This window comes from Heterodontus francisci, unplaced genomic scaffold, assembly GCF_036365525.1.
Source record: "Heterodontus francisci isolate sHetFra1 unplaced genomic scaffold, sHetFra1.hap1 HAP1_SCAFFOLD_901, whole genome shotgun sequence".
Classification (NCBI taxonomy): Eukaryota; Metazoa; Chordata; class Chondrichthyes; order Heterodontiformes; family Heterodontidae; genus Heterodontus; species Heterodontus francisci.
The window spans coordinates 120,709-140,685 of record NW_027142197.1 but is presented as its reverse complement, the minus strand read 5'-3'; the positions used below and the strand labels follow the sequence as shown (position 1 = coordinate 140,685).

Below are 19,977 nucleotides of genomic sequence, written 5' to 3'. Positions count from 1 at the left end.
GCAGAGACTGCTTGAGTTGTGTACCTATCATAACCTCTGCATCATCAACTCATTCTTTCACACGAAACCCTGTCACCAGTTTTCATGGAGGCACCCAAGATCACGTCGTTGGCACCAGCTAGACCTCATCGTCACAAGGCGAGCTTCCTTAAACAGTGTTCAAATCACACGCAGCTTCCACAGTGCGGACTGCGACACCGACCACTCCCTGGTGTGCAGCAAGGTTAGACTCAGACCAAAGAAGTTGCATCATTCCAAGCAGAAGGGCCACCCGCACATCAACACGAGCAGAATTTCTCACCCACTGCTGTTACAAAAATTTCTAAATTCACTTGTAAAAGCCCTTCAAAACACTCCCACAGGGGTTGCAGAGACCAAGTGGGCCCATATCAGAGACGCCATCTATGAGTCAGCTTTGACCACCTATGGCAAACGTGCGAAATGCAGACTGGTTTCAATCTCATAATGAAGAGCTGGAACCTGTCACAGCCGCTAAGCGCATTGCACTGTTGAACTACAAGAAAGCCCCCAGCGAGTTAACATCCGTAGCACTTAAAGCAGCCAGAAGCACTGAACAAAGAACAGCCAGGCGCTGCACAAATGAATACTGGCAACACCTATGCAGTCATATTCAGCTGGCCTCAGACACCGGAAACATCAGAGGAATGTATGATGGCATTAAGAGAGCTTTTGGGCCAACCATCAAGAAGATCGCCCCCTCAAATCTAAATCAGGGGACATAATCACTGACCAATGCAAACAGATGGACCGCTGGGTTGAGCACTACCTAGAACTGTACTCCAGTGAGAATGTTGTCACTGAGACTGCCCTCAATGCAGCCCAGTCTCTACCAGTCATGGATGAGCTGGACAAACAGCCAACAAAATCAGAACTCAGTGATGCCATTGATTCTCTAGCCAGCGGAAAAGCCCCTGGGAAGGACAGCATTACCCCTGAAATAATCAAGAGTGCCAAGCCTGCTATACTCTCAGCACTACATGAACTGCTTTGCCTGTGCTGGCACGAGGAAGCAGTACCTCAGGACATGCGCGATGCCAATAACATCACCCTCTATAAAAACAAATGTGACCGCGGTGACTGCAACAACTACCGTGGAATCTCCCTGCTCAGCATAGTGGGGAAAGTCTTTGCTCGAGTCGCTTTAAACAGGCTCCAGAAGCTGGCCGAGCGCATCTACCCTGAGGCACAGTGTGGCTTTCGTGCAGAGAGATCGTGCTGTTCTCCCTTCGTCAGATACAGGAGAAATGCCGTGAACAACAGATGCCCCTCTACATTGCTTTCATTGATCTCACCAAAGCCTTTGACCTCGTCAGCAGAGTTGGTCTCTTCAGACTACTAGAAAAGATCGGATGTCCACCAAAGCTACTAAGTATCATCACCTCATTCCATGACAATATGAAAGGCACAATTCAACATGGTGGCTCCTCATTAGACCCCTTTCCTATCCTGAGTGGCGTGAAACAGGGCTGTGTTCTCGCACCCACACTTTTTGGGATTTTCTTCTCCCTACTGCTCTCACATGCGTTCAAGTCTTCTGAAGAAGGAATTTTCCTCCACACAAAATCAGGGGCAAGTTGTTCAACCTTGCCCGTCTAAGAGCGAAGTCCAAAGTACGGAAAGTCCTCATCAGGGAACTCCTGTTTGTTGACGATGCTGCATTAACATCTCACACTGAAGAGTGTCTGCAGAGTCTCATCGACTGGTTTGCGGCTGCCTGCAGTGAATTTGGCCTAACCATCAGCCTCAAGAAAACGAACATCATGGGACAGGACGTCAGAAGTGCTCCATCCATCAATATTGGCGACCATGCTCTGGAAGTGGTTCAAGAGTTCACCTACCGAGGCTCAACTATCACCAGTAACCTGTCTCTCGATGCAGAAATCAACAAGCGCATGGGAAAGGCTTCCACTGCTATGTCCAGACTGGCCAAGAGAGTGTGGGAAAATGGCGCACTGACACGGAACACAAAAGTCCGAGTGTATCAAGCCTGTGTCCTCATTACCTTGCTCTATGGCAGCGAGGCCTGGACAACGTATGTCTGCCAAGAGCGACGTCTCAATTCATTCCATCTTCGCTGCCTCCGGAGAATACTTGGCATCAGGTGGCAGGACCGTATCTCCAACACAGAAGTCCTCGAGGCGGCCAACATCCCCAGCTTGTACACACTACTGATTCAGCGGTGCTTGAGATGGCTTGGCCATGTGAGCTGCATGGAAGATGGCAGGATCCCCAAAGACACATTGTACAGCGAGCTTGCCACTGGTATCAGACCCACCGGCCATCCATGTCTCAGCTTTAAAGACGTCTGCAAACGCGACACGAAGTCCTGTGACATTGATCACAAGTCGTGGGAGTCAGTTGCCAGCGTTCGCCAGAGCTGGCAGGCAGCCATAAAGACGGGGCTAAACTGTGGCGAGTCGAAGAGACTTGGCAGTTGGCAGGAAAGAAGACAAAAGTGCAAGGAGAGAGCCAACTGTGTAACAGCCCCGACAAACAAATTTTTCTGAAGCACCTGTGGAAGAGTCTGTCACTCTAGAATTGGCCTTTATAGCCACTCCAGGCGCTGCTTCACAAACCACTGACCACCTCCAGGCGCTTACCCATTGTCTCTCGAGATAAGGAGGCCAAAGAGAAGAACTGCGGGAGGACACCTCAGAGAGGTCATGTAGCGAGGCAATATGGGTGGAGCTCAGGAATAGGAAGGGTGCAGTCACGATGTTGGGGGTTTACCACAGGCCTCCCAACAGCCAGCGGGAGGAAGAGGAGCAGATAAGTAGACAGAATTTGGAAAGATGTAAAGGTAACAGGGTTGTTGTGGTGGGTGATTTTAACTTCCCCTATATTGACTGGGACTCAGTGCTAGGGGCTTGGATGGGGCAGAATTTGTGAGGAGCATCCAGGAGGGTGTCTTGAAACAGTATGTAGATAGTCCAACTAGGGATGGGGCCGTACTGGACCTGGTATTGGGGAATGAGCCCGGCCAGGTGGTCGAAGTTTCAGTAGTGGGGCATTTCGGGAACAGTGACCATAATTCCATAAGTTTTAAGGTACTTGTGGATAAGGCTAAGAGTAGTCCTCGGGTGAAGGTGCTAAATTGGGGGAAGGCTAATTATAACAATATTGGGCAGGAACTGAAGAATTTAGATTGGGGGCGGCTGTTTGACGGTAAATCAACATTTGACATGTGGGAGTCTTTCAAACGTCAGCTGATTAGAATCCAGGTCCAGCATGTTCCTGTGAGGAAGAAAGACAAGTTTGGCAAGTTTCGGGAAGCTTGGATAACACGGGATATTGTGAGCCTCGTCAAAAAGAAAAAGGAAGCATTTGGAAGGGCTGGAAGGCCAGGAACAGACGAATCCCTTGAGGAATATAAAGACAGTAGGAAGGAACTTAAGCAAGGAGTCAGGAGGGCTAAAAGGGGTTATGAGAAGCCATTGGCAAACAGGATTAAGGATAATCCCAAGGCTTTTTATACGTATATAATGAGCAAGAGGGTAGCCAGGGAAAGGGTTGGCCCACTCAAGGACAGAGGAGGGAATCTATGTTTGGAGCCAGAGGAAATGGGCGAGGTACTAAATGAGTACTTTGCATCAGTATTCACCAAAGAGAAGAACTTGGTGGATGATGAGCCGAGGGAAGGGAGTGCCGATAGTCTCAGTCATCTCATTATCAAAAAGGAGGAGGTGTTGGGTGTCTTGCAAAGCATTAAGGTAGATAAGTCCCCAGGGCCTGATGGGATCTACCCCAGAATACTGAGGGAGGCAAGGGAAGAAATTGCTGGGGCCTTGACAGAAATCTTTGCATCCTCATTGGCTACAGGTGAGGTCCCAGAGGGCTGGAGAATAGCCAATGTTGTTCCTTTGTTTAAGAAGGGTAGCAAGGATAATCCAGGAAATTATAGGCCGGTGAGCCTTACGTCAGTGGTAGGGAAATTATGAGAGTGGATTATTCGGGACAGGATTTACTCCCATTTGGAAACAAACGAACTTATTAGCGAGAGACAGTATGGTTTTGTGAAGGGGAGGTCGTGTCTTATTAATTTGATTGAGTTTTTTGAGGAAGTGACGAAGATGATTGATGAAGGAAGGGCAGTGGATGTTGTCTATATGGACTTCAGTAAAGCCTTTGACAAGGTCCCTCATGGCAGACTGGTGCAAAAGGTGAAGTCACAGAGGATCAGAGGTGAGATGGCAAGATGGATACAGAACTGGCTTGGTCATAGAAGACAGAGGGTATCAGTGGATGGGTGTTTTTCTGAACGGAGGGATTTTTTTTTTTAGAATTAGAATTAGAATTAGAATATTACAGCGCAGTACAGGCCCTTCGGCCCTCGATGTTGCGCCGATCATCTGACCTACACTATTCCATTTACATCCATATGTCTATCCAATGACCACTTAAATGCCCTTAAAGTTGGCGAGTCTACTACTGTTGCAGGCAGGGCGTTCCACGCCCCTACTACTCTCTGCGTAAAGAAACTACCTCTGACATCTGTCCTATATCTTTCACCCCTCAACTTAAAGCTATGTCCCCTCGTGTTTGCCATCCTCATCCGAGGAAAAAGACTCTCACTATCCACCCTATCTAACCCTCTGATTATCTTGTATGTCTCTATTAAGTCACCTCTCCTCCTCCTTCTCTCTAACGAAAACAACCCCAAGTCCCTCAGCCTTTCCTCGTAAGACCTTCCTTCCATACCAGGCAACATCCTAGTAAATCTCCTCTGCACCCTTTCCAAAGCTTCGACATCCTTCCTATAATGCGGTGACCAGAACTGCACGCAATACTCCAGGTGCGGCCTCACCAGAGTTTTGTACAGCTGCATCATGACCCCGTGGCTCTGAAACTCGATCCCCCTACTAATAAAGGCTAACACACCATATGCCTTCTTAACAGCCCTATTAACCTGGGTAGCAACTTTCAGGGATTTATGTACCTGGATACCAAGATCTCTCTGCTCATCTACACTACCAAGAATCTTCCCATTAGCCCAGTACTCTGCATTGCTGTTACTCCTTCCAAAGTGAATCACCTCACACTTCTCCGCATTAAACTCCATTTGCCATCTCTCAGCCCAGCTCTGCAGCCTATCTATGTCCCTCTGTACCCTACAACACCCTTCGACACTATCCACAACTCCACCGACCTTCGTGTCATCCGCAAATTTACTAACCCACCCTTCTACACCCTCATCCAGGTCGTTTATAAAAATGACAAACAGCAGTGGCCCCAAAACAGAACCTTGCGGTACACCACTAGTAACTAAACTCCAGGATGAACATTTGCCATCAACCACCACCCTCTGTCTTCTTTCAGCTAGCCAATTTCTGATCCAAAGCTCTAAATCACCTTCAACCCCATACTTGCGTATTTTCTGCAATAGCCTACCGTGGGGAACCTTATCAAACGCCTTACTGAAATCCATATACACCACATCCACGGCTTTACCCTCATCCACCTGTTTGGTCACCTTCTCGAAAAACTCAATAAGGTTTGTGAGGCACGACCTACCTTTCAGAAAACCGTGCTGACTATCGCAAATGAACTTATTCTTTTCAAGATGATTATAAATCCTGTCTCTTATAACCTTTTCCAACATTTTACCCACAACCGAAGTAAGGCTCACAGGTCTATAATTACCAGGGCTGTCTCTACTCCCCTTCTAGTGGTGTTCCGCAGGGATCAGTGCTGGGACCTTTGCTGTTTGTAGTATATGTAAATGATTTGGAGGAAAATGTAGCTGGTCTGATTAGTAAGTTTGCGGACGACACAAAGGTTGGTGGAGTTGCGGATAAAGATGAGGATTGTCAGAGGATACAGCAGGATATAGATCGGTTGGAGACTTGGGCGGAGAAATGGCAGATGGAGTTTAATCCGGACAAATGTGAGGTAATGCATTTTGGAAGGTCTAATGCAGGTGGGAGGTATACAGTAAGTGGCAGAACCCTTAGGAGTATTGACAGGCAGAGAGAACTGGGCGTACAGGTCCACAGGTCACTGAAAGTGGCAACGCAGGTGGATAAGGTAGTCAAGAAGGCATACAGCATGCTTGCCTTCATTGGTCGGGCATAGAGTATAAAAATTGGCAAGTCATGTTGCAGCTGTACAGAACTTTAGTTAGGCTACACTTAGAATATTGCGTGCAATTCTGGTCGCCACACTACCAGAAGGACGTGGAGGCTTTGGAGAGGGTACAGAGGAGATTTACCAGGATGTTGCCTGGTCTGGAGGGCATTAGCTATGAGGAGAGGTTGGAATAACTCGGATTGTTTTCACTGGAACGACGGAGGTGGAGGGGCGACATGATAGAGGTTTACAAAGTTATGAGCGGCATGGACAGAGTGGAGCGTCAGAAGCTTTTTCCCAGGGTGGAAGAGTCAGTTACTAGGGGACATAGGTTTAAGGTGAGAGGGGCAAAGTTTAGGGGGATGTGCGAGGCAAGTTTTTTACACAGAGGGTGGTGAGTGCCTGGAACTTGCTGCCGGGGGAGGTGGTGGAAGCAGATACGATAGCGACGTTTAAGAGACATCTTGACAAATACGTGAATAGGAAGGGAATAGAGGGATATGGGCTTCGGAAGTGCAGAAGGTGTTAATTTAGACAGGCATCAAGATCGGCGCAGGCTTGGAGGGCCGAATGACCTGTTCCTGTGCTGTACTGTTCTTTGTTCTTTGTTACACTGCCAGTGTGTTGTCAGGGGTCACAGGGTTACACTGCCATTGTGATGTCAGGGCTCATAGGTTTACAGTGCCAGTGTGATGTCAGGGGTCACCGGATTACTGTGCCAGTGTGGTGTCAGGGGTCACATGGTTACAGTGCTCGTGTGGTCTCAGGGGTCACGGGGTTACAGTGCCAGTGTGGTGTCAGGTTACACAGAGTTACAGTGCTCGTGTGGTGTCAGGTTTCACAGGGTTACAGTGCCAGTGTGGTCTCAGGGATCACAGGGTTACAGTGCCAGTGTGATCTCAGGGGTCACAGGGTTACAGTGCCAGCGTGGTCTCAGGGGGTCACAGGGTTATAGTGCCAGTGTGGTGTCAGGGGTCACCGGGTTACAGTGCCAGTGTAGTGTCAGGGGTCACGGGGATACAGTGCCAGTGCAGTTTCAGGGGTCACAGGGTTACAGTGCCAGTGTGGTCTCAGGGGGGTCACAGGGTTATAGTGCCAGTGTGGCCTCAGGGATCACAGGGTTACACTGTCAGTGTGATGTCAGGGGTCAGAGAGTTGCACTGCCAGTGTGGTTTCAGGGGTCACCGGGTTACAGTGCCAGTGTGGTCTCAGGGATCACAGGGTTACACTGTCAGTGTGATGTCAGGGATCACAGGGTTACAGTGCCAGTGTGGTCTCAGGGGGTCACAGGGTTACAGTGCCAGTGTGGTCACAGGGTTATAGAACATAGAACATTACAGCGCAGTACAGGCCCTTCAGCCCTCGATGTTGCGCCGACCTGTGAAACCATCTGACCTACACTATTCCATTTTCATCCATATGTCTATCCAATGACCACTTAAATGCCCTTAAAGTTGGCGAGTCTACTACTGTTGCAGGCAGGGCGTTCCACGCCCCTACTACTCTCTGTGTAAAGAAACTACCTCTAACATCTGTCCTATTTCTATCACCCCTCAACTTAAAGCTATGTCCCCTCGTGTTTGCCATCACCATCCGAGGAAAAAGGCTCTCACTATCCACCCTGTCCAACCCTCTGATTATCTTATATGTCTTTATTAAGTCACCTCTTCTCCTCCTTCTCTCTAACGAAAACAACCTCATGTCCCTCAGCCTTTCCTCGTAAGACCTTCCCTCCATAGCAGGCAACATCCTAGTAAATCTCCTCTGCACCTTTTCCAAAGCTTCCACATCCTTCCGATAATGCGGTGACCAGAACTGCACGCAATACTCCAGGTGCGGCCGCACCAGAGTTCTGTACAGCTGCAGCATGACCTCGTGGCTCCTAAACTCGATCCCCCTACTAATAAAAGCTAACACACCATATGCCTTCTTAACAGCTCTATTAACCTGGGTGGCAACTTTCAGGGATTTATGTACCTGCACACCAAGATCTCTCTGCTCATCTACACTACCAAGAATCTTCCCATTAGCCCAGTATTCTGCAATCCTGTTACTCCTTCCAAAGTGAATCACCTCACACTTTTCTGCATTAAACTCCATTTGCCATCTCTCAGCCCAGCTCTGCAGCCTATCTATGTCCCTCTGTACCCTACAACATCCTTCGGCACTATCCACAACTCCACCAACCTTCGTGTCATCCGCAAATTTACTAACCCACCCTTCTACACCCTCATCCAGGTCATTTATAAAAATGACAAACAGCAGTGGCCCCAAAACAGATCCTTGCGGTACACCACTAGAAACTATACTCCAGGATGAACATTTGCCATCAACCACCATCCTCTGTCTTCTTTCAGCTAGCCAATGTCTGATCCAAAGCACTAATTCACCTTCAATCCCATACTTCTGTATTTTCTGCAATAGCCTACCGTGGGGAACCTTCTCAAACGCCTTACTGAAATCCATATAGACCACATCCACGGCTTTACCCTCATCCACCTGTTTGGTCACCTTGTCAAAAAACTCAATAAGGTTTGTGAGGCACGACCTACCCTTCACATAACCGTGCTGACTATCTCTAATGAACTTATTCTTTTCAAGATGATTATAAATCCTATCTCTTATAACCTTTTCCAACATTTTACCCACAACCGAAGTAAGGCTCACAGGTCTATACTTACCAGGGCTGTCTCTACTCCCCTTCTTGAACAAGGGGACAACATTTGCTATCCTCCAGTCTTCCGGCACTATTCCTGTCGACAATGACGACATAAAAAGCAAGGACAAAGGCTCTGCAATCTCCTCCCTGGCTTCCCAGAGAATCCTAGGATAAATCCCATCTGGCCCAGGGGACTTATCTATTTTCACACTTTCCAAAATTGCTAACACCTCCTCCTTGTGAACCTCAATCCCATCTAGCCTAGTAGTCTGTATCTCAGTATTCTCCTCGACAACATTTTCTTTCTCCACTGTAAATACTGACGAAAAATATTCATTTAACACTTCCCCTATCTCCTCCGATTCCACACACAACTTCCCACTACTATCCTTGATTGGCCCTAACCTATCTCTAGTCATTCTTTTATTCCTGATATACCTATAGAAAGCCTTAGGGTTTTCTTTGATCCTATCCGCCAATTACTTCTCGTGTCCTCTCCTTGCTCTTCTTATCTCTCCCTTTAGATCCTTCCTGGCTAGCTTGTAACTCTCAAGCGCCCTAACTGAGCCTTCACGTCTCATCCTAACATAAGCCTTCTTCTTCCTCTTGACAAGCTCCTCAACTTCTTTAGTAAACCACGGCTCCCTCGCTCGACAACTTCCTCCCTGCCTGACAGGTACATACTTATCAAGGACACGCAGTAGCTGCTCCTTGAATTAGCTCCACATTTCGATTGTGCCCATCCCCTGCAGTTTCCTTCCCCATCCTACGCATCCTAAATCTTGCCTAATCGCATCATAATTTCCTTTCCCCCAGCTATAATTCTTGCCCTGCTGTATATGCCTGGTAAACCTAACCGAATTGTGACCAAAGTGCTCACCAACTTCTAAATCTAACACCTGGCCGGGTTCATTACCCAGTACCAAATCCAATGTGGCATCGCCCCTGGTTGGCCTGTCTACATACTGTGTCAGAAAACCCTCCTGCACACACTGGACAAAAACAGGCCCATCAGAAGTACTCGAACTATAGTATTTCCAGTCAATATTTGGAAAGTTAAAGTCCCCCATAACAACTACCCTGTTACTCTCGCTCCAGCGGGTCACAGGGTTACAGTGCCAGTGTGGTCTCAGAGGGTCACAGGGTTACAGTGCCAGTGTGGTGTCAGGGGTCACAGGGTTACAGTGCCAGTGTGGTCACGGTTACAGTGCCAGTGTGGTCTCAGGGGGTCACAGGGTTACAGTGCCAGTGTGGTCTCAGGGAGTCACAGAGTTCCACTGCCAGTGCGTTCTCAGGGGGTCACAGGGTTACAGTGCCAGTGTGGTGTCAGGGGTCACAGGGTTACAGTGCCAGTGTGGTCACAGGGTTACAGTGCCAGTGTGGTGTCAGGGATCACAGGGTTACAATGCCAGTGTGGTCACAGGGTTACAGTGCCAGTGTGGTCTCAGGGATCACAGGGTTACAGTGCCAGTGTGATCACAGGGTTACAGTGCCAGTGTGGTGTCAGGGGTCACAGGGTTACAGTGCCAGTGTGGTCACAGGGATCACAGGGTTACAGTGCCAGTGTGGTCACAGGGTTACAGTGCCAGTGTGGTCTCAGGGATCACAGGGTTACAGTGCCAGTGTGATCACAGGGTTACAGTGCCAGTGTGGTGTTAAGGATCTGGGGAAGTCACCTTACAGCACAAAGGGCATGTCAGGATAGCCAAACCCCACACCATGAAATAGAGGCTGCTAGAAACCTCAATTTATTGTAAATCTTAAACACTTGGGACTCTGTTTATAATTAGACGAAGAGACATACTTTCAACTGTAATCAATAATGTAGGGCGTGTTCAAAATCATGTCATGGAAGTTTAAGAGAGCCCTCGATGAGTAACTTCACTGGCCAGATTAAGTAGAGGAGAGTGGGTTAGGTGAGATACTTACGACATATATGCAGCACAAAGCTTGTGTCATTGCTACTGATGCGGTTTGTCACCTTGCAGTTGTATGTTCCGATGTCCTTTCCCTGCACGTTTAGCAGAGTCAGCGAACTGTTGTTCTGGGAGAGACGGTAGTTCATTCCAGATGACAGAGGCAGATCACATCTGTACCAGCTGTAACGGACATGGTTCCCCTCCAGGACAGAACATTGTAGAGTCACATTATCTCCAGTCCGAGGTGTCTCAGGATCAATGTCAATGTGTGGATTGGAGACGGCAACTGCATAAGCAAAGACACAATGTTTAAACCCGAGACTTGAGAAAGTAGGAGAATATTTCAAACCACCTCCATACCAGATTGGAAAAAGCCAGATCCAGGAGGCAATTGTAACTGAAGCCACCAGTATGGGAACTGTGGGGATCCAGTGTGACACTGGATTGACACCACTGCTGACCTCAATCTCCATTGCAATGCATAAGCTGTGTGTAAAATCTCGGCTTCCATCTGATCATGTGGAGTGCTGACTGAGTTCAAAATTACTCCTAAATCTTATCTGCATAGCTTAAAAGTGGTGAGGACTGGGTGCTTGATATACAAAGATATAAATTGTTCAGAAAATATCGGGAAGGAAGAAAGGGAGGTGGGATGGCAATATTGATTGGGGAAGATATTGTTATGTTGGAAAATGGAGATGTCTTTGAAGGATCAAAGACAGAATTCATTTGGTTAGATAATAAAATAAAAGCAAAATACTGCAGATGCTGGAAATCAGAAATAAAAACAGAAAGTGCTGGAAATACTCAGCAGGTCTGGTAGCAAATGTGGAGAGAGAAACAGAGTTAATGTTTCAGGTCAGTGACCCTTCTTCAGAACTGGCAAAGGTTAGAAATGTAATAAGTTTTAAGCAGGTAAAGTGGGGATGGGGTGGGGGTGAGGGGGTGGAGGGGGAAGACAACAAAAGGAAGAGTGTTAGAGATTAACTGACAAGGAGGTCATGGGACAAAGGCAAAGGCAAGAAGAGTGTGTTAATGATGTGGTGAAAGACAAAACATTTGTGCAGAGGGAGTGTTAACGACGGAATAATGAACAGCCCTAGCCAAAAGCACAAACATGAAAAACCCAGTTTAAGGCAGGCACATGGTAAAAACTGATAAAACAAAATTATTAAAATAAAAAAACTATTAAAGGGGCCATGCTTTGAAATTATTGAACTCAATGTTCAGTCTGGAAGGCTGTAGTGTGCCTAATCGATAGATGAGATGCTGTTCCTCAAGCTTGCGTTGATGTTCACTGGAACACTGCAGCAGGCCAAGGACAGAAATGTGGGTATGAGAGCAAGCGTACGTGGTGAAATGGCCAGCAACCAGAAGCTTGGGGTCACGCATTTTCCCTACTACTGCTGTAAGGCTAACAGGTCTGTAGTTCCCTGTATTCTCTCTGCCTCACTTCTTAAATAGTGGGGTGACATTTGCTACCTTCCAATCTGCAGGAACCATTCCAGAATCTATAGAATTTCAGAAGATGATCACCAAATGTATCCATTATCTCCATAGCTACCTCTTTCAACTCCTACTAATGTTTGCTACTCTTTGCTGTTTCTTAGCTCCACCCAAACAGATTCCACATTTTGTTCTTCTGATCTGAGATCCTCCCTTACTAATGTACTGATCCCATCCCTTATTATCAGCGCAACACCACCTCCTTTTCCTTTTTGTCTGTCCTTCCTAAACATCGAATATCCTTGAATATTCAGTTCCCAGTCTTGGTCACCCTGTAGCCACGTTTCCATTATGGCAATTAGATCATACCCATTTACCTCTGTTTGGGCCTTTAAATCATCTACCATGTTGCAAATGTTGCGTGCATTCAGATGGAGTGCCTTTAACCTTGTTTTCTTGATATTCTGCACAGCCTAGTTGATGCTCACCTTTGTTTCGCCTGCCTTCTAATGCCACTTGCTACTTTTCTACCTCCTGTTACCAGTTGTACTTCCAATTTGAGCTACCCCTCAGGTTCCCATCCCCCTGACAAGCTAGTTTAAACCCTCCCCAACAGCACGAACAAATCTCCCTGCGAGGATATTAGTTCCAGTCCTGTTAAGGTGTAGCCCGTCCATCTTGAACAGGTCCCACCTGTCCCAGAACCAGTCCCAATGCCTCAGAAATCTGATGCCCTCCCTCCTACTTCAATTCTCCAGCCACGTGTTCAATCAATCAATTCTCCTATTCCTATGCTCACTAGCACGTGGGACTGGGAGTAATCCTGACATTACTGCTTTTGAGGTCCTGCTTTTTAATTTCCTTCCCAACTCCCTAATATCTGAGGCGGCTGGGCTTGTATTCTCTAGAGTTTAGAAGAATGAGAGGTGATCTCATTGAAACATACAAAATACTTACAGGGTTCAAAGAACAAAGAATAAGGAACAAAGAGCAGTACAGCACAGGAACAGGCCATTCGGCCCTCCAAGCCTGCGCCAATCTTGATGCCTGCCGAAACTAAAACCTTCTGCACTTCTGGGGTCCATATCCCTCTATTCCCATCCTATTCATATATTTGTCAAGATGCCTCTTAAACATCGCTATTGTACCTGCTTCCACCACCTCCCCCGGCAGCAAGTTCCAGACACACCACCCTATGTGTAAAGAACTTGCCTCGCACATCCCCTCTAAACTTTGCCCCTCTCACCTTAAACCTATATCCCCTAGTAACTGACTTTTCCACCCTGGGAAAAAGCTTCCGACTATCCACTCTGTCCATGCCGCTCAAAACTTTTTAAACCACTATCATGTTGCCCCTCCACCTCCATCGTTCCAGTGAAAACAATCCGAGTTTATCCAACCTCTCCTCATAGCTAACACCCTCCAGACCGGGCAACATCCTGGTAAACCACTTCTGTACCCTCTCCAAAGCCTCCACGTCCTTCTGGTAGTGTGGCGACCAGAATTGCACGCAATATTCTAAGTGTGGCCTCACTAAAGTTCTGTACAGCTGCAACGTGATTTGCCAATTTTTATACTGTATGCCCGACCAATGAAGGCAAGTATGCCGTATGCCTTCTTGACTACCTTATCCACCTGCGTTGCCACTTTCAGTGACCTGTGGACCTGTACGCCCAGATCTCTCTGCCTGTCAATACTCCTAAGAGTTCTGCCACTTACTGTATACCTCCCAGCTGCATTAGACCTTCCAAAATGCATTACCTCACATTTGTCCGGATTAAACTCCATCTGCCATTTCTCCGCCCAAGTCTCCAACCGATCTATATCCTGCTGTATCCTTTGACAATCCTCATCACTGTCCGCAACTCCACCAACCTTTGTGTCATCCGCAAACTTACTAATCAGACCAGCTACATTTTCCTCCAAATCATTTATCTATACTACAAACAGCAAAGGTCCCAGCACTGATCCCTGCGGAACACCACTAGTCACATCCCTCCATTCAGAAAAGCACCCTTCCACTGCTACCCTCTGTCTTCTATGACCGAGCCATCTCTGTCTCCATCTTGCCAGCTCACCTGATCCCGTGTGACTTCACCTTTTGTACCAGTCTGCCATGAGGGACCTTGTCAAAGGCTTTACTGAAGTCCATATAGATAACATCCACTGCCCTTCCTTCATCAATCATCTTCGTCACTTCCTCAAAAAACTCAATCAAATTAGTGAGACACGACCTCCCCTTCACAAAACCACGTAAGGCTCACCGGCTTATAATTTCCTGGATTATCCTTGCTACCCTTCTTAAACAAAGGCACAACATTGGCTATTCTCCTGTCCTCTGGGACCTCACCTGTCGCCAATGAGGATGCAAAGATTTCTGTCAAGGCCCAGCAATTTCTTCCCTTGCCTCCCTCAGTATTCTAGGGTAGATCCCATCAGGCCCTGGGGACTTATCTACCTTAATGCTTTGCAAGACGCCCAACACCTCCTCCTTTTTGATAATGAGATGACTGAGACTATCTACACTCCCTTCCCTAGGCTCATCATCCACCAAGTCCTTCCCTTTGGTGAATACTGATGCAAATTACTCATTTAGTACCTCGCCTATTTCCTCTGGCTCCACACATAGATTCCCTCCTCTGTCCTTGAGTGGGCCAACCCTTTCCCTGGCTACCCTCTTGCTCATTATATACGTATAAAAAGCCTTGGGATTATCCTTAATCCTGTTTGCCAATGACTTCTCATAACCCCTTTTAGCCCTCCTGACTCCTTGCTTAAGTTCCTTCCTACTGTCTTTATATTCCTCAAGTGCTTCATCTGTTCCTAGCCTTTCAGCCCTTCCAAATGCTTCCTTTTTCTTTTTGACGAGGCTCACAATATCCCGCGTTATCCAAGCTTCCCGAAACTTGCCAAACTTATCCTTCTTCCTCACAGGAACATGCCGGTCCTGGATTCTAATCAGCTGACGTTTGAAAGACTCCCACATGTCAGATGTTGATTTAACCTCAACAGCTGCCCCCAATCTAAATTCTTCAGTTCCTGCCTAATATTGTTATAATTAGCCTTCCCCCAATTTATCACCTTCACCCGACGACTACTCTTATCCTTATGCACAAGTACCTTAAAACTGACGGAATGATGGTCACTGTTCCCGAAATGCTCCCCCACTGAAACTTCGACCACCTGGCCGGTTCAGCAGGGTAGATGCAGGAAGTATAATTCCCCTGGCTGGGGAGTGTCTACAAGCAGGGGACACAGTCTCAGAATAAGGAGCTGAGATGAGGAGGAATTTCTTTACCCAGAGGGTGTAATTCTCTACTCCAGAGGGTTGTGGAGGCTCAGTCATTGAATATGTTCAAGACAGAGTTTGATAGATTTCTACATATTAAAGATATCAAGGGATTTGGGGTTAGTGAAGGGAAATGGTGCTGAGGGAGATGAGTCATGATCTAGTTGAATGGTGGAGCAGGCTCACTGAGCCAAATGGTCTACTCCTGCTCCTAGTACCTGTGTTCCTATTTGGTAAAGTAGAAAAAGAAAAGCTGTTCCCATTAACTGACGGTACAAGGGCTAGGGGACACAGATTGAAGGTTTTGGGTAAGAGATGCAGGGGGAATATGAGGAAGAACTTTTTTTATGCAGCGGCTGGTAATGACCTGGAACTCGTTGCCTAAGAGGATGGTGGAAGCAGAGACGATCAATGACTTAAAGATGAAGTTGGATGGTTACCTGAGAGAAGTCTACTTGCAGGGCTATGGGGACTGAGTGGGGGAGTGGAACTGACAGCATTGCTGGTGGAGGGCCAGCATGGACTTCATGGGTCGAATAGCCTCCTTCTGTGCTGTAAATGACTCCATAACAATAATTTCCACAATGACATTGTTCTAATCAGCAAGTTGAAATAGCTATGATCTAAAGATCCACAAAATCTGACCATCTGAGAAGTTTTTACACAAAAAAATGGAGATGGCCGATCTTGCAATATACCAGGAATGGGACGAAATGAAGGCACAGTTCAGAGGCATCCATCAAACCCTGGGAATGTCAGCAACAAATACTAGACCTTCACCAGACCACCGGGAATAAAGTTCACATCAATACACTGTGGGTCGGGGGACTGGGTTTCAGCAAGAAGCCATCAGTGACTATGTCAGCTGGACTGGAAACAGGAACCCAGGGGAAGAATGTGGATATTCAGCTGCATCTCAGAGAAAAAGGAATTCAAGAGCAAAGGGGTCAGATAAGCCATGAGTTACCAGGAGGTGGAGTGAGTGACTAGGAGGTGGAGAGAGTGACCAGGAGAAGGAGTGAGTGACCAGGAGGTGGAGTGAGTGACCAGTAGGTGGAGTAAGGGACCAGTAGGTGGAGAGAGTGACCAGGAGGTGGAGTGAGCGACCGGGAGATTGAGTAAGGGACCAGGAGGTGGAGTGAGTGACCAGGAGCTGGAGTAAGGGACCAGCAGGTGGAGTGATTGACCAGGAGGTGGAGTAAGGGACCAGGAGGTGGAGTGAGTGACCAGGAGGTGGAATGAGTGACCAGGAGGTGAAGTGAGTGACCAGGAGGTGGAGTGAGTGACCAGGAGGTGGAGTAAGGGACCAGGAGGTGGAATGAGTGACCAGGAGGTGGAGTGAGTGACCAGGAGCTGGCGTGAGTGACCAGGAGGTGGAGTGAGTGACCAGGAGGTGGAGTAAGGGACCAGCAGGTGGAGTGAGTGACCAGGAGCTGGCGTGAGTGACCAGGAGGTGGAGTAAGGGACCAAAAGGTGGAGTGAGTGACCAGGAGCTGGCGTGAGTGACCAGGAGGTGGAGTAAGGGACCTGGAGGTGGAGTGAGTGACCAGGAGGTGGAGTGAGTGACCAGGAGGTGGAGTAAGGGATCAGGAGGTGGAGTGAGTGACCAGGAGGTGGAGTGAGCGACCAGGAGATGGAGTAAGGGACCAGGAGGTGGAGTAAGGGACCAGGAGGTGGAGTGATTGACCAGGAGGTGGAGTAAGGGACCAGGAGGTGGAGTGAGTGACCAGGAGCTGGCGTGAGTGACCAGGAGCTGGCGTGAGTGACCAGGAGGTGGAGTAAGGGACCAGGAGGTGGAGTGAGTGACCAGGAGGTGGAGTGAGCGACCAGGAGGTGGAGTGAGTGACCAGGAGCTGGCGTGAGTGACCGGGAGGTGGAGTGAGAGACCAGGAGATGGAGTAAGGGACCAGGAGGTGGAGTGATGGACCAGGAGGTGGAGTGATTGACCAGGAGGTGGAGTGGGTGACCAGGAGTTGGCGTGAGTGACCAGGAGGTGGAGTGACCAGGAGCTGGAGTGAGTGACCAGGAGCTGGCGTGAGTGACCAGGAGGTGGAATGAATGACCAGGAGTTGGATTGAGGGACCAGGAGGTGGAGTGAGTGACCAGGAGGTGGAATGAGTGACCAGGAGGTGAAGTGAGTGACCAGGAGGTGGAGTGAGTGACCAGGAGGTGGAGTAAGGGACCAGGAGGTGGAATGAGTGACCAGGAGGTGGAGTGAGTGACCAGGAGCTGGCGTGAGTGACCAGGAGGTGGAGTGAGTGACCAGGAGGTGGAGTAAGGGACCAGCAGGTGGAGTGAGTGACCAGGAGCTGGCGTGAGTGACCAGGAGGTGGAGTAAGGGACCAAAAGGTGGAGTGAGTGACCAGGAGCTGGCGTGAGTGACCAGGAGGTGGAGTAAGGGACCTGGAGGTGGAGTGAGTGACCAGGAGGTGGAGTGAGTGACCAGGAGGTGGAGTAAGGGATCAGGAGGTGGAGTGAGTGACCAGGAGGTGGAGTGAGCGACCAGGAGATGGAGTAAGGGACCAGGAGGTGGAGTAAGGGACCAGGAGGTGGAGTGATTGACCAGGAGGTGGAGTAAGGGACCAGGAGGTGGAGTGAGTGACCAGGAGCTGGCGTGAGTGACCAGGAGCTGGCGTGAGTGACCAGGAGGTGGAGTAAGGGACCAGGAGGTGGAGTGAGTGACCAGGAGGTGGAGTGAGCGACCAGGAGGTGGAGTGAGTGACCAGGAGCTGGCGTGAGTGACCGGGAGGTGGAGTGAGAGACCAGGAGATGGAGTAAGGGACCAGGAGGTGGAGTGATGGACCAGGAGGTGGAGTGATTGACCAGGAGGTGGAGTGGGTGACCAGGAGTTGGCGTGAGTGACCAGGAGGTGGAGTGACCAGGAGCTGGAGTGAGTGACCAGGAGCTGGCGTGAGTGACCAGGAGGTGGAATGAATGACCAGGAGTTGGATTGAGTGACCAGGAGGTGGAGGAAGTGACCAGGAGGTGGAGTGAGTGATCAGGAGGTGGAGTGAGTGACCAGGAGCTGGCGTGAGTAACCAGGAGGTGGAGTGAGCAATCAGGAGCTGGCGTGAGTGATCAGCAGGTGAGTGAGTGACCAGGAGGTGGAGTGAGTGATCAGGAGGTGGAGTGAGTGATTAGGAGGTGGAGTGAGTGATTAGCAGGTGGAGTGAGTGACCAGGAGGTGGAGTGAGTGATCAGGAAGTGGAGTGAGTGATTAGCAGGTGGAGTGAGTGACCAGGAGGTGGAGTGAGTGATCAGGAAGTGGAGTGAGTGATTAGCAGGTGGAGTGAGTGACCAGGAGGTGGAGTGAGCGATCAGGAGGTGGAGTGAGTGACAGTGGGAGGACTGAGTGACCAGGAGGTGGAGTGAGTGAATAGCAGGTGGAGTAAGGGACCAGAAGGTGGAGTGAGTGACCAGGAGGTGCAGTGAATGACCAGGAGGTGCAGTGAATGACCAGGAGGTGGAGCGAGTGACCAAGAGGTGGTGTGAGTGGATGGTGGATATTCTGACAGGGGGTATGGATATTTTGACTGGGAGTTGGATATTTTGATTGGGAGGTGGCTATTTTGACCGTAAGGTGGATATTTTGACTGGGGTAGTTAATATTTTGACTGTAAGGTGGATATTTTGACTGTAAGGTGGATATTTTGACTGGGGTAGTTAATATTTTGACTGTAAGGTGGATATTTTGACCATAAGGTGGATATTTTGACTGGGGTAGTTAATATTTTGACTGTAAGGTGGATAATTTGACTGTAAGGTGGATATTTTGACTGGGGTAGTTAATATTTTGACTGTAAGGTGGATGTTTTGACTGTAAGGTGGATATTTTGACTGGGGTAGTTAATATTTTGACTGTAAGGTGGATAATTTGACTGTAAGGTGGATATTTTGACTGGGGTAGTTAATATTTTGACCGTAAGGTGGATATTTTGACCATAAGGTGGATATTTTGACTGGGGTAGTTAATATTTTGACTGTAAGGTGGATATTTTGACCATAAGGTGGATATTTTGACTGGGGTAGTTAATATTTTGACTGTAAGGTGGATATTTTGACTGTAAGGTGGATATTTTGACTGGGGTAGTTAATATTTTGACTGTAAGGTGGATATTTTGACCATAAGGTGGATATTTTGACTGGGGTAGTTAATATTTTGACTGTAAGGTGGATATTTTGACTGTAAGGTGGATATTTTGACTGGGGTAGTTAATATTTTGACTGTAAGGTGGATATTTTGACTGTAAGGTGGATATTTTGACTGGGGTAGTTAATATTTTGACTGGGGTAGTTAATATTTTGACTGGGAGGTGGATATTTTGACTGTGAGGTGGATATTTTGACTGGGGTAGTTAATATTTTGACTGTAAGGTGGATATTTTGACTGGGGTAGTTAATATTTTGACTGGAAGGTGGATATTTTGACTGTAAGGTGGATATTTTGACTGGGGTAGTTAATATTTTGACTGTAAGGTGGATATTTTGACTGTAAGGTGGATATTTTGACTGGGGTAGTTAATATTTTGACTGTAAGGTGGATGTTTTGACTGTAAGGTGGATATTTTGACTGGGGT

At 48.1% G+C, this 19,977-nt stretch overlaps 1 protein-coding gene across 2 annotated transcripts in view; it reads right to left on the bottom strand.

Annotated features, from left to right (window-relative positions):
• Window positions 1–19,977, bottom strand: part of LOC137366737 (HEPACAM family member 2-like) — a 230,694-nt gene that overhangs the window by 110,916 nt on the left and 99,801 nt on the right. For both annotated transcript variants that reach the window (XM_068028394.1, XM_068028395.1), the window contains exon 3: window positions 10,676–10,951. In XM_068028394.1, the coding sequence (XP_067884495.1) occupies window positions 10,676–10,951 (276 nt within the window). The remainder of the gene's footprint in view (window positions 1–10,675; window positions 10,952–19,977) is intronic.